The sequence below is a fragment of the Xenopus laevis genome, chromosome 8S (assembly GCF_017654675.1).
Source record: "Xenopus laevis strain J_2021 chromosome 8S, Xenopus_laevis_v10.1, whole genome shotgun sequence".
In the NCBI taxonomy this organism is placed as follows: Eukaryota; Metazoa; Chordata; class Amphibia; order Anura; family Pipidae; genus Xenopus; species Xenopus laevis.
The window spans coordinates 100,033,810-100,048,003 of NC_054386.1; the positions used below are offsets into that span (position 1 = coordinate 100,033,810).

The window sequence follows — 14,194 nt, forward strand, 5'->3', positions numbered from 1 at the left end:
TAGAATATCATACAAACATTAAATATACCCAATAGGCTGGTTTTGCCTCCGATAAGGATTAATTCAATCTTAAAATGGCCATACGTGTGCCGATAAAAGCTGGCGACAGACCGAGTCGGCAGCTTATTGGCTGGTGTGTGGGGCCCTCTGACAGGCTTCCCCCGATCGAAATCTGGCTGAAAGTCGATCGGGCAGGGTTAAAAATCCTGTTGGAGTGAGGCCACATTTGTGCGACCCTCCATATTGGCTGTATTATGATCCGATTGTTGGGCCCTAGGACCCGCGCATATTCCCGGAGAGATGCTTGTTTTGCAAAATCACCAAACGAGTGGATCTTTAAGTGTATGGCGGCTAGCTAAAGTTGGGATCAAGAACAAGATACTGTTTAATAATTACATAGGCAGTAGCGTCACTAGAGGGGGGCGGGCCCTGGTGCGTGACGCGCAGCTGGGCCCCGCCCCCCTCCGTTTGGCCGCATTTGACAGTGGCGGGTGAGCTGCCAGGGGGCCTGAGGGGGTGCGGGCCCTGGCCCGCTCGCACCCCGTGCTCCCCCGGTAGTTCCGCCACTGTACAAAGGGGCACATTTAATAAGCTCGAGTGAAGGATTAGAAGGAAAAAACCTTAGAATTTCGAAGTTTTTTTTGGCTACTTCGACCATCGACCATCGAATTGGCTACTTCGACCTTCGACTACGACTTTGAATCGAACAATTAGAACCAAAAATCGCCATTTGATAGTCGAAGTACTGTCTCTTTAAAAAAAACTTCGACCCCCCTACTTGACCCCCTAAAACCTACCGAGCACCAATGTTAGCCTATGGGGAAGGTCCCCAAAAGCTTTTTTTGATCAAAGGAAAATCGTTCGATCGATGGATTAAAATCCTTCGAATGGTTTGATTCGAAGGATTTTTCCTTCGATTGTTCGATCGAAGTAAATGCGGTAAATCCTTCGACTTCGAAGTCGAAGGATTTAACTTCGATGGTCGAATATCGAGGGTTAATTAACCCTCGATACTCGACCCATAGTAAATGTGCCCCACAGTGTTTGTCTGTCCCTTTCTATTCTCTGCCCTGATGTCTAAGACTGTTGATACAATGTAAGACAAGGCGGCTGATTAACAGACCAGTCTTTGCCAGGGAACCAAGACTGTTGCAACATTGTTTAAAAAGTAACAGCTGGGAGTTACGCCAATGCTGCTTTCAATAGCAATTGTTTTTACAAAACTTTAAAAGCACTGAATTTTGTAATGAATTTATATTGGAAAGTTGCTTAGAATTAGGTTTTCTTTTAGTAGGCACATTTTTATTTTTGGGTTGACTCGCCCTTTAACTAAAGAAGTAGGTAGAAATGTTGTACATGATGTTTTGTGCTTCTGTACCAGCCCAAGGCAACCACAGCCCTTTAGCAGTAAAGATCTGTGTCTCCAAAGATGCCCCAGTAGCTCCCCATCTTCTTTTCTGCTGATTCACATGCTCTGTGCTGCTGTCACTTACTGAGCTTAGGGAGCCACTCACAATATACAGTACACATAGAATAGAAATGTCACAATATAAGGCTGATTAGTAATTAATACACATAATTACTACATGGCAGCACAGAAACCAGTGCAATTAGCATCAGAATTTAATAATCAGCAAACCTGTAGCATCAGCTTATATTACAGGGGAACTTCATAGTGACGACAAGTGGAAGGCATTTTAATTGGCTCATGTGACCTAACATGTATGGTGTGTTTGTGTGCACCGTGAATCGTACGATCCCAGGGGGCGACCCTTATTTTTATAAAATGGCAATTTTCTATTTATGATTACCCAATGGCACATATTATTAGAAAAGTCAATTATTATGAAAATGGTTTATTTACATGAAGCAGGATTTTACCTATGAGCTGTTTTATGCAATATCTTTTTATAGAGACCTACATTGTTTGGGGGGTATAGTTTTCCTTTAGAGTAAGACTACAATACCCAGCATGCAACGAAGTGCCTCTTGGCCAGTTCTGGGCTGGTTTTGTGGCTGACTTGGGCTGGTTTTGACAATTACACCTGGAAACCTTGAGGTCATGGGTTTGATCCAAAACTCGGACTGGAGACAGCAGCCAATACATGGCCACCTCAAGCCACAGATACCATTGTACCACTGTGCTGCAGCCTGCAAATGATTTCATTCAGTCCTGCATGCAACCCTAGATAATAGCTGCTACCTGCTATCACTATATATATATCCTAAAAGGCAGCAAGAGAGTCAAGCCTTATTTACTGTGACACCTGTTTCTATAATGACAGTTTAATGTTCAGCTCTCAGCACATGGCCATTATGTTGTTGTGCCGGAACTGCTGGGAGGTTGCCGTCTGGCGAATGATTTATGGGCAGAATGTTCTTAAAGGGTTGGGGCCCCTCTGCATTTCAGGCTCCTGTTTACAGGAAGAGGGAGACATGCGGTTAATACAGGAAGGACCAGCCCTGTTGGGTGACAGCTGCTGTTTCCCATGTTCCACACGGGTGCTTGAACCTTGCAGGGTGCTGTAGCAAATATACACTGGCTGCCTCCTAATATACAGTCATTGTACATCCACAGTGACGTGTAAGTGTATATTGCAGCCTCTGCACGGCTGGCTCCGACTCCTGAAACAGTGTCAGCTGATTCACAGTCCTGGAGTGACTTCCGCTACATTGTTTCAAGGGTCAGAACCAGCAGTGCAGAAAAGGATAAAATAATACTGGTGTTGGCTGCAAAAACATCTACACGGGGAGTCGCACTTCAAATTCACACAAGTTTATTCAATTTGAATATACTCGAAATTCGACTGGACTTGCACGAAAATTCCCGACCCAAAAAATCAAACTGAATTTGAATCAAATTGGACTAAACTCGATTCGAGTTTTTTTACTCCGGTATCTAAGAGAGCAAACAGGCATCCTACTTAAATGTCAACCCAACTGGCCTTCAGGCTGAGCCCCCTTCAAGACTATTCCAAGCCCCCCAGGGAGGCAGTTCTTTAGTTTGGGAACTAATTCCCTAAAAAATGAGTCTCATGGTCATGGAATGGAAGCAACCAATCACTGGTGTCGTTTCTTTCCAAGGGTGATAAGGTAGCTTTGTCTACAAACCAAAGATTGTGAGTGCCTCCAAAAATCAATAAACAATAATAAAAAATTACAAAAAGTTTATTAGGACATGTTGGGACAAGGCCTAATGCATTTCATGCCTATTCGGGCACTTACTCGTAGGCTGTAAGTGCCTGAATAGACACGAAATGCGTTAGGCCTTGTCCCAACATGTCCTAATAAACTTTTTGTAATTTTTTATTACTGTTTTTTGATTTTTGGAGGCACTCACAATCGTTGCTTTCTAATTTCTGCACATTTTTATTTCTTTGGACTGTGAGTATGCCCTTCTGTTTCCATTATTGACTTATAAGATTGTTTTCACTTTCAGTAGTTCCCTCATGAGTCGGCTGTACCATCTCCTTTATTGTAGATTTAGCTTTGTCTACAAGACAGTGTAGGGCAGAGAGTGAGATAGGGGCAAGAATGTTCTACCGGGGGAACAGACCCTGAAACTTCTGGGGGTTGGGGGGGGAACCAGGGTTGTAGAAAGTCCAGCAGGTGACATCTTCCAAAGGAAAAACACAACTGAATGTCCCATTGAACGGTGAGTGGGTCAGACTAACCGGTTTGTCTTGTGCAGAAGAAGAAGCGGAAGAGAATTGACCGATCGATGATCGGAGAGCCTATGAATTTTGTCCACTTGACTCACGTTGGGTCAGGAGATATGGGAGCCGGTGATGGACTTCCAATGGTAAGTACCGTATTCCTTTAACTTGATCTAATGAATCATTTCAGGCTTCTTATAGCAAATGCTCTTCTCTTTCGTATCATAAGTTTTAATTGGTTCCTACAAAGCCACCGAACCACAAACGACCTTCAATGACCCACCTGTCCAGCTTCTATGGTACATCCCGCCAGGACCCTTGGGCTACAAGAGCAGCTGTCTCTTTAAATTGCGCTCCAGCTTCTGCGTAATCCCCTGCCACAAACCTGTCAGCTCTTTCTCTCCATTGTATCTCCCACTGTAATTATATTTATTGCCACCCTAAAAATCTGCTCTAGAGAATAGCTTTGTGCAGAGTACAGGTGTGGTTCCGTGTCGGGCTGGTCTAACATGTAGGAAACTTGCTCCTCTGCGGAATCTTTCTTCTGGGAAATGTCACTAAATTAGATTTCACATGCCTGTTCTGTATTCCCCAATTTCTCAACGTCTTTCTTTAAAATTTGCATTGAAATTTACAAAGTTGAGAATTATTTGGGGGGGAGGGGCAACTTTGTGAAAAATAACTTTTCCTTTTTTGTTTCTGAAATCTTCAGTTTCAAACTCCATTAAAAAATGTTGTTGTTTTTACAAAAATGTGTACTTTCAAGCTACTTACTAAAGAAATTTTAAAATTCTAAATTGAGTTTGAATTCTGCCTAAAATTACTCAACAGTTGCGAAAAATCATTCTCGTCTATGGCCAAAGTTTTTGTAAGTTGTTTGTAGAGCTGAAATGTTGCTAAATGCATTTTTTTTTTTTGCCAAGTTCAAATTTTACCAGAATTCTATCAGCTAAAATTTCTGAATTTTTTTTTGTGTGCAAATTCTTATTTTATTCTTATATCAGCTGATTGAGTACAACTATTGGTAAAAACATTATTTCTGGAAATTCTTAATTTATCCAGAATTGTCTGAGCCGATCGAGTCAAAATGTTGCTGGAAATTTTTCAGTGCAAATTATTTTACCCTGAATTCAGCTGATCAAGTCAAAATCTTACTTAAGTTTTTTTTTTTCATGCAAATTCATATTTTACCCTGAACTCTATCAGCTGACTGAGTCAAAATGTTACTAATTTTTTTTTTAATGCCAAGTCCAAATTCTTATTTTGTAAATTTCATCATATAGACATTTCTTTAGCCTGTGATTAAGTGTTGTGAGAACACAAAACGCGTAAGGCTGTGCTGAAAATGTTTTTTGTGCAAATTTTTATTTTATTTTTATATAAGCTGATTGATAAAAACATTATTTCTGGAAATTCCTAATTTATCCAGAATTCTCTGAGCTGATCGAGTCAAAATGGTGCTAGAAATTTTTCAGTGCAAATTATTTTCCCCTGAATTCAACTGATTAAGTCAAAATATTACTTAAGTTTTTTTTCATGCCAATGCATATTTTACCCTGAACTCTATCAGCTGATTGAGTCAAAATGTTACTACAATTTTTTAATGCCAAGTCCAAATTTTTATTTTGCCAATATCACAAGTATAAACGTTATTTTTTATGCCAATTTAGCCGATTAAGTCGAAATGTTGCTGAATTTTTTTTCTTGTAAATTCTTATTTCACTTCCTGGCAAGTACAAAATCTTGTTTTACCCAGAATTCTATGAGCCAATTGAGCCAAAATGTTGTGGGAAATATGTTTTTTCAGACCATGTGAAAATTCTTACAGTCGTCGCGTATAATTTTGGCATGGGAATAAATTGTTAGCTTTAACATTAAATATCTGAAAATGGTTTTGCTTGAACATTTTTTTTGGATTTTTAAAAATAAATCTGCCCCATATTGTCAGGATTGTAGATTTTCCAATTTACATTCTTCTGTGTGATCAAATATGAATATAATTTGTGTTCCTGTACACAGGCCGGTACAGTCCAGCAGCAGATGAGGTCCAAATGTGGACGTGACAGACAGTGGAGCAACTCCAGAGTTTTGTAGCTGCGTCAGTGTAAGCTCCACCATTATCATTACTGAATCAGCTAAAACCTTGGACCCATGGGGTATTTGTGCGTATGGTTGAGTTGCAGCCAAAACAGGGGACATACAAAATAATGTAGACAATATCTACATTCTATAGGCGCATAAACTCGGTACCGCAATATAAGACCAGCTATTTGTAGGCGGATGTCTACAAAAACGAGAAACCGCATCAACAAACCGATACGATGGACACCTGGCCGACTTTTATCCAGATATCGATTGGGGAAGCCCGTTGGAGGGCCCCATACACTACCTAATAAACTGCTGTCTAATCTGTTGGCAGATTCTATTGGCCCGTTTATGGGGACCTTAAAGGAGAAACAAACCCTAAAGTAAAAAAAAACCCAAGCTCCTCCACCCCAGCCTAAGTGTTACCCCGGGCAAATGCCTCTAACTCTTTACTTACCCCTCCGTGCAGATTCTGTTCAGTGGAGTTTACGGCAGCCATCTTCTTCTCTTCGGTAATCTTTGGAATGAGACTGGCGAATCGGCGTATGCGGAATAGGAGCAATTTCCTGTTTCGCAACAACTGCACATGAGACGATACTCGCGAAAATTGCCGAAACGCCGGTCTCATTCCGAAGATTACCGAAGTGGCTGAAGATGGAGTCCGTGAACTCCTCTGGACAGAATCTTCACGGAGGGGTAAATAAAGAGTTAGGGGCATGTGCCCGGGGTAGCAACGAGGCTGGGGGGGAGGAGGGAGGGAGGTCTAAATAGGGTAGGCGAGTAGGGTTTTTTTTAATTAAGAGTTTGTTTCTCCTTTAAGGCACACCTATGAGGGACATATGAAGACCCATCATATAAAGACAGCATCAACACATAGGGGCTTATTTACTAAACTCCGAATGCAAAAATCATGGAAAATTTTGGGGTTTTTTTTTTAATAAAAACTGCCCGTCAGGGAAGCGGCGTAGTTACGAAATGACGTCACGCCGGCGTATTTTCACTAGCGTTAGACGCTTCGCCTTTAGGGAATCTGCCCCTTGGTCTGGAGGAAGTTTTATTGGCCTGTGTATGTCCAGCTTCAGAGAGGAATTGTTAGCTTGGGGGTACTCCTTGCTGGGTGAGGCAAGGTTTTTTTTTTAAAAAAAATAGCACAGGGCATGCAGTTTAAAATACACAGAAAAAAATCCCATACATCTATTAAAACATCTTCTCTTTTTCTCCCCACAGGTAGAAGTTGTATGAAAAAGAGCCGTCGTAAACAGCAGGGGGAAAGCGCAGTGGTTTAGTCACTGGATAACTTATTGGAACATTCGTCTTTTTATTCTGGAATTATTTTTGTAAATGGAATTTAAACAAAGATTTGAATGTGCAATATTTTTCTAGTGTATTTTAAAAAATTTAGCTTTTTTTTTTTCCCCCCACTGTACAATTGCTGTAGCAGAAAGCGCAAATTGTCCGTTTTCTACTTGTCTGCTGGAAGGATTGAAACCATGTCAGAAACACAAGCACTTCCTAAAGTCTCTCCGAAAATAAATATGTTTGTATTCAGGAATGAAATGTACAATGAGAGAAGAAATCTCTTAATATTTGAAATGTAACGTTGTTTGTAAAATAGGGACAAAAATGGGAAATACACACAATGCAAAATTTTCTATTTTATTTTGTTAAATTCCATTATGCAGAGGCTTAGAGAGAAAGGAAATGAGGTTCTCCTGGGTATAACTGTACAGAGGATCAGTATAAAAAATTCCTAGGAATTTATGTCTATTTTCTATTTTTTAGCATTAACCCGTTTTCACTATAAAAAATAAAACCTTTTGTTGAAATCAATGGTCGCGATCAAATGTCTGTGCCACATTGTGAATAATCTCAGTGGTGTTTGCTCTCTGTCGGTAACAGTATTAGGGATGCACCGAATCCACTTTTTTGGATTCGGCCGAACCCCCGAATCCTTCACAAAAGATTCGGCAGAATACCAAACCGAATCCGAACCCTAATTTGCATATGTAAATTAGGGGTGGGAAGGGGAAAACTTTTTTTACTTCCTTGTTTTGTGACAAAACGTCCCGCAATTTCCCTCCCTGCCCCTAATTTGCATATGCAAATTAGGATTCGGATTCGGTTTGGCCGGGCAGAAGGATTCGGCCGAATCCGAATCCTTCTGAAAAAGGCCGAATCCCGAACCGAATCCTGAATTGGGTGCATCCCTACTTTAAAATAAATGAATGTAAAATTGACGAGGGGGCTATTCTAAGTACTTAAGCAATGTACATTCATTATTTATTTTGTTTTCATTCCAAGATATTAAGGGATACATGTACTGTTAATATGAATGAATTTTGTTACAACAGCACCACCTGCTGGTCAGTTTCCCACCAGTCTGACCAGCAAGTAGTCAAGGAAGTTGTCAGGAGAAAGAAAGAGGCTGATGTTCTTCTGCTTAGGAATAAAATTAGAAACCTTTCTCACATCTTTCTTAAGCAGAAGAACATCAGCCTCTTTCTTTCTCCTGACAACTTCCTTGACTACTTGTTGGTCAGACTGGTGGGAAACTGACCAGCAGGTGGCGCTGTTGGAACAAAATTCATTCATATTAACAGTACATGTATCCCTTAATATCTTGGAATTTAAAGAAAATAAATAATGAATGTACATTGCTAAAGTGCTTAGAATAGCCCCCTCATCAATTTTACATTTACTTATTTTAAAGGTCTACTTAACCTTTAAGTTAGGTTTAGTTTTGACTGTCACGTCGGGAAAATATTTGGCAAAAGCATGGAATTTATTTCCAGGGTTGCAACTCCTCCTTTTCAATTTTTTTAAATCTTTTTTTTTTTTAATTGAATTTTTAAATATTTTATTAAACAAAAATAAATTACGAAGACCAGATATTTTGGTACCTCCCGGAGTTCAAACAAAAAAAAACAATAGAGGTATTGACTTAAGAGCCGATAGAGAGGTAAATACAATCAGTATACATGACTGATCTTACAGCTATGGGACCTGTTATCCAGAATGCTCGGGACCAGGGGTTTTCCGGATAACAAATCTGTTCGTAATTTGGATCTTCATACCTTAAGTCCACTAGAAAATCATATAAACATTATATAAAGCCAAAAGGCTGGTTTTGCTTCCAATAAGGATTAATTATATCTTAGTTGGGATCAAGTACAAGCGACTGTTTTATTATTATACAGAGAAAGGAAATCATTTTGATTATAATGGAGTCTTCTTCCTTTCCATAATTCAGAACTTTCTGGATAACGGGTTTCTGGATAACGGATCCCATACCTGTACTTGTCCCAATGATATACAGTAAATCAGATCTTCTCTTACATTGGTTCCATTTACTGACATTTCAACCAGTTTTTGTTTTTCAGGGATATTAGTTCAGGTTCAACAATTTATCACATTTTATTTTTTATTCCACCAATATTTTTAATTTCCTCCCCATAGGCAAATTGATACCCCTGATTCCATCGTGGAAAAGTTTCATGTTTCTATTGCTACATTACAAAAACATTTTCCCGTGGTCACTATTTTCTTCAAGTTTCTGTCTAACTTCCCCCAACTGGGGCAGTTGTGTATTTTTACAGTTCCTTGTTATTGCTAAACTTGCGACAATTAAAAAACAAAAATAAAGGGGCCCATTCACTAAGTTCGAAGGAATAGAGGAAAAATAGTTCGAATTTCGAATGTTTTTTTTGGCTACTTCGACCATCGAATTGACTACGTCGACCTTCGACTTCGAATCGAACGATTCGAACTAAAAATCGTTCGACTATTTGATAGTCAAAGTACTGTCTCTTTAAAAATTTCTTCGACCCCCTAGTTCGCCACCTAAAACCTACCGAGGCCACTACTTCGACCTTCGACTATGACCTTCGACTTTGAATCGAACGATTCGAACTAAAAATCGTTCGACTATTCGATAGTCGAAGTACTGTCTCTTTAAAAATTTCTTCGACTCCCTAGTTCGCCACCTAAAACCTACCGAGGCCAATGTTAGCCTATGGGGAAGGTCCCCATAGGCTTGCTAACAATTTTATGATCGAAGGTTAATTTTAATTAACCCTCGATATTCGACCCTTGATACAACCCCCGAATCCTTTGCGAAAGAATCGACCGAATACCGAACCAAATCCGAGCCCTAATTTGTATATGCAAATTAGAGGTGGGAAGGGGAAAACATTTTTTACTTTCTTGTTTTGTGAGAAAAAGTCACGTGATTTCCCTCCCCACCCCTAATTTACATATGCATATTAGGATTCGGATTCGGTTCGACCAGGCAGAAGGATTCGGCCAAATCCGAATCCTGCTTAAAAAGGCCAAATCCTGGCCAAATCCCGAACCGAATCCTGGAATCGGTGCATCCCTAAAAAAAACTACTTCAAAACAGTGAAATTCTATTCTGTTTTTTATTTTTTTATTTTCCATTTTTTTTGTCTGACAAATTCAAAAACTCAAATTGAAAAATAGCTTGAATTTTGAACTTACAACTCCTACTGATACTCCAGCTTTTAGGGGCAAATTTATCAAGGGTCGAAGTGTATTCGAGGGAATTTTCGAAGTAAAAAAATCCAAAATTCGAAGTAATTTTTTGGATACTTCGACTTCGAATTTACTTCGACTTCGATTCGAAGTAAAAATCGTTCGAATATTTCTTCGAATATATTATATCTTTAAAAAAAACTTCGACTTCAATACTTCGCCAAATTAAACCTGCCGAAGTGCTATGTTAGCCTATGGGGACCTTCTACAACCATTTTCTAAGTCTTTACACATCGAAGTAAAATTTTCCGATCGTATGCTAAAATCGTTCGAATCTTTGTTTCGAAAAATTTAATCGTTCAATGCCAACGATTTAATCGTTCGATTTTACTGTGATCGTTCGATGGCCAATTCTGTGAAAAATACTTCGACTTTGATATTCGAATTCAAAGTATTTTAATTCGATGTCGGATTTTACACTTCGAAATTCGACCATTGATAAATCTGCCCCTTGTGTTTTTTTATTGTGATTAATAATTCAAAATTCAAATCTCGAATTCGTGATTTTTGCTGCAAAAAGCTTGAATCATAGCAAAAAGTTGAATTTGAATGCTGATAAAATTGCCCCTTAGTATATGTGTTATGATTGGCCATGGGTAGTGATGGGCAAATTTATTCGGCAGGAGCAAATTTCTGGCGAATTTCTGTGTTTTGCCGCCGGCGAATGAATTTGCTAATTTATTTGTGAGATTGCTTGACGCCGGCGACAATTCCGATGCAAGCAAGAAGTAAACGGACGCCCATTGACTTTAATGCGTGTCAAGTGTTGGAATTGTCTCCAGCGTCAATTTTGACGCCCACGAATTGATGAATTTTTCGCCTGTTTCGTGAATTTCGCAGCAAAGCTAAATGGGACAAGTTTGCCCATCACTACCCATGGGGAGAAGAATTTACCAATTTTGAAGTACAAAAATGTTCATCGATATACCCAAATTTTTAAAAAATGAATATAAGACAAGTCTCAAATCCTGTCATTTTGACAATGGAGCAAGTTTAATAGTCCTGATTTTCCTTTTGAACATTAACGGGAAACTTTTATAGGAAATTATTATAGGAATGTCTATGTAAAATGACAGAAATTATTTTACACATGAAATAGCGGGTCCTTTCAACTTGTGCCAAGGTGATCACATGGTGTCCTACTGTATAGATGCAACACTTATATATGTTGTCTGCTGCTAGGTGCCTTGGGCACATCCTTTCACCTCTATCCAAACTGGCTTTCATTACGTGTGTGATGTATGAACAAAAAAAAAAGAAAAACAAAAATGATTATTTCATAAAATCCTGGAGCCACTAAAAGCTAATCCCAACCTATAATTCATACCGGGCTGATCTAGCCACTAACAGTAATTCTATGTTCAGGATGTATTCTAATAACGGCAGCAAGTTCATGCTAAAACAGCCCTACGATTTTCAATTTTTAAAAGAGAGCTAAACCTAAATAGAAATGCAATGTAAAATTGCTCACAGGATTCTTCTGGCTACTTTTAATAATCACAGTTTGCCAGTATTCTTTTTAATAAATTAGAAATTTTATGTAAAATTCAAAAGTGCAAATAGAAGCAGTTTAAAACACATGCTTTCTCCCTGTTTCCATTCCAATGCAAGAGTCCTCAGAATGCCCCAATGAATGCTGGTGATATATCTTACCTTTCTGTTTTTTTTTTTAAGGCGTCTTAATTTACTTACACTGTGGGCTTTTAGCATCCCAATGGAGCACTCGATAATCATATATCGAAATTGCTTTTAGGAAGTATAAGCCTTGTATTTACTTTATAGCTGAAGTTCATTGCATTTGCTTGGATTTTTTGGGTTGCTTGAAACATATTTGGTGGGAGAATGTCGAAATCCCGCCGTATAGCAATATTCATTAGTACTGGAAAATTAAAGGTAGAATTTTATTTCTACTTGTGATGCTGGTTTAAGGATTGCCAATAAATTCTTGCTTGGGCCTTGGGCTGCTTCCTGCCGGCTTCCATGCCAATCATGTACTTGTTCCTGCCCCCATTCAACCACACTGGGTATCCTGGGAAAATGATGGCAATCTTTTGAGCTGGTTTGACGTAGAATTCTAGCTTCACTCCTGTACTATAGTAAGATCTATACCATGAGGTTGTGCAGCTGGTCTGTAATGTGCTTGTATGAGAATAGCCGGACTATTCGACACATTGTGATGCCACTTACCTTTACTCATTGCATAGCTAGGCCTGCCTTTGTTAATCGCATCTGTGACACATAAGGCGTACAGATTGACTTCTTTTCTGTGTAAAGTGAAATATTTATCATTCTGCTATAAAAAATTTTTAAAAAAAATCTATGTGGAAAGAGTAAATGCAATTCTAATGTAAAAAAAATAAATAAAAACTATTTTTCAAGTTTAAAAAAAATGGCCTGTGCGTTTTATGGCTCTGGAATATAGTGTTATCTATTTGTGACACTTGTATAGGGTGCATTTATCAAGCTTCCCAAAATGCACCCAACTGGGAATTCCAATTGCAGAAAATTCCTTTTTCCAAGTGAAAAACATGGCTTTTAATGCTCTGATGTTGAGCTTCTCTCTCCCAAGGGATAGGGGTAATCTCTCTTAAAGGTAAGCAGGAATGCAATTTAAAAGGTATGCTTTTTCCCTGTTCCATCAACCAATTTACCTGCCTTAGATAACAACGGTCCAACACCTGTGACTGCATATTTTTATTATCTCAACTTGTACATCAAAAAATCATTTAGGATTTTTTTTGAATACTTCTCAGAAATTCCCTTTTGGTTGAAAGAATCTTTCCAATATGACTTCAGTAGTGAGAAGAGGACTGGACAGTATGAGCAGACCATTGATATAGCGGAACAGTATCCCCAACTCCCAACCACGGATGCCCTTAGTTTACAAAAACATCCAAATGGAAAAACACAAGAGTGGGAAAATTTGTGACAGAATCATGAGACAATTCGACTTTTTTCAAATTGTCGCTTGAAAACCACAACTTTTTCGGATTGTCGAACAAAAACCAGCATCAAAATGGCCGAAACCTTCATGAAGGCAAGAAACGTATTCCGACATCTGCCATTGACTTCTACATGAAGTTAATAGCTGGAGTATTTTCGAATTTGTCGCAGTTTTGTCGCATAAAAATAAAAAAGCCCAACCAGAAAATTTCGAGTTTTAATAAATGTGCCCCCAAGTCTCAGAGACCATTAAACATACTACTAATAATAGTGTCAAGAGGACCCACTGGGTTTCCAAAGGCAGACTTGTAGTATATCATTATAAAAGAGACCACTATAAAATGATTTATGACAGGGTTGAAAAGAAATTTTTTTTCAGTGACTACTCTTTTTTTTTTAGTAAGTTGTCTCTTAATTCAAGAAATGTGTGTCGAAGACATCCCAGACATTAGACATGGCCCCCCGCTCAGACAAATGGCTGGTGTTGGGGATGGCTCAGGTTACTTGGGAAATGTCTAGAATCTCCTTAAAGCTTAATCTGAAGGCCATTGAGTGAGATGTAGGTGAACATTGGTGTCCTAAATATTCTTGGGACTACAGAAGTATTTTCTCATATCTTTGACCTTATTATTAGCTAAGGGGGCTGTGACCTACCGTAACTGTTGGACCTCAAAAGGGGACTTGACCTAAAAAAGTCTGAGAACCTGAGTTTGGGTAATGTCACACAGAGAACTTTCATCACCATTACTTTTCCAAATGTCTCATGTACCATAATCCACAGGAGCCCAGTAAAAGTCTCAATTATATATGCCCTTAGGAGCCTCCTGTAAAAAAAAACAGCTGATTACCCCAATGCAATGCCTCAGGCCATGTGGACAGATATTTAAGTAGCTTCTCAAAGCCAATTGTTCAGATGTCCATCACAATCCAGATTTTCTTAGGTGAAAGGTGGTCATATT

At 38.9% G+C, this 14,194-nt stretch overlaps 1 protein-coding gene across 2 annotated transcripts in view; it reads left to right on the forward strand.

Annotated features, from left to right (window-relative positions):
* The window catches only part of cdc42se1.S (cdc42 small effector 1 S homeolog), a 34,468-nt gene extending 26,897 nt beyond the window's left edge, over nucleotides 1–7,571 (forward strand). Inside the window, exons 4-6 of one of the 2 annotated variants that reach the window (XM_018232032.2) lie at nucleotides 3,692–3,802; nucleotides 5,676–5,760; nucleotides 6,969–7,571. In XM_018232032.2, coding sequence (XP_018087521.1) covers nucleotides 3,692–3,802; nucleotides 5,676–5,750 — 186 coding nt within the window. In that variant the 3' untranslated portion in view covers nucleotides 5,751–5,760; nucleotides 6,969–7,571. 2 annotated transcript variants of the gene reach the window in all.
* Nucleotides 7,572–14,194: the final 6,623 nt, after the last annotated feature.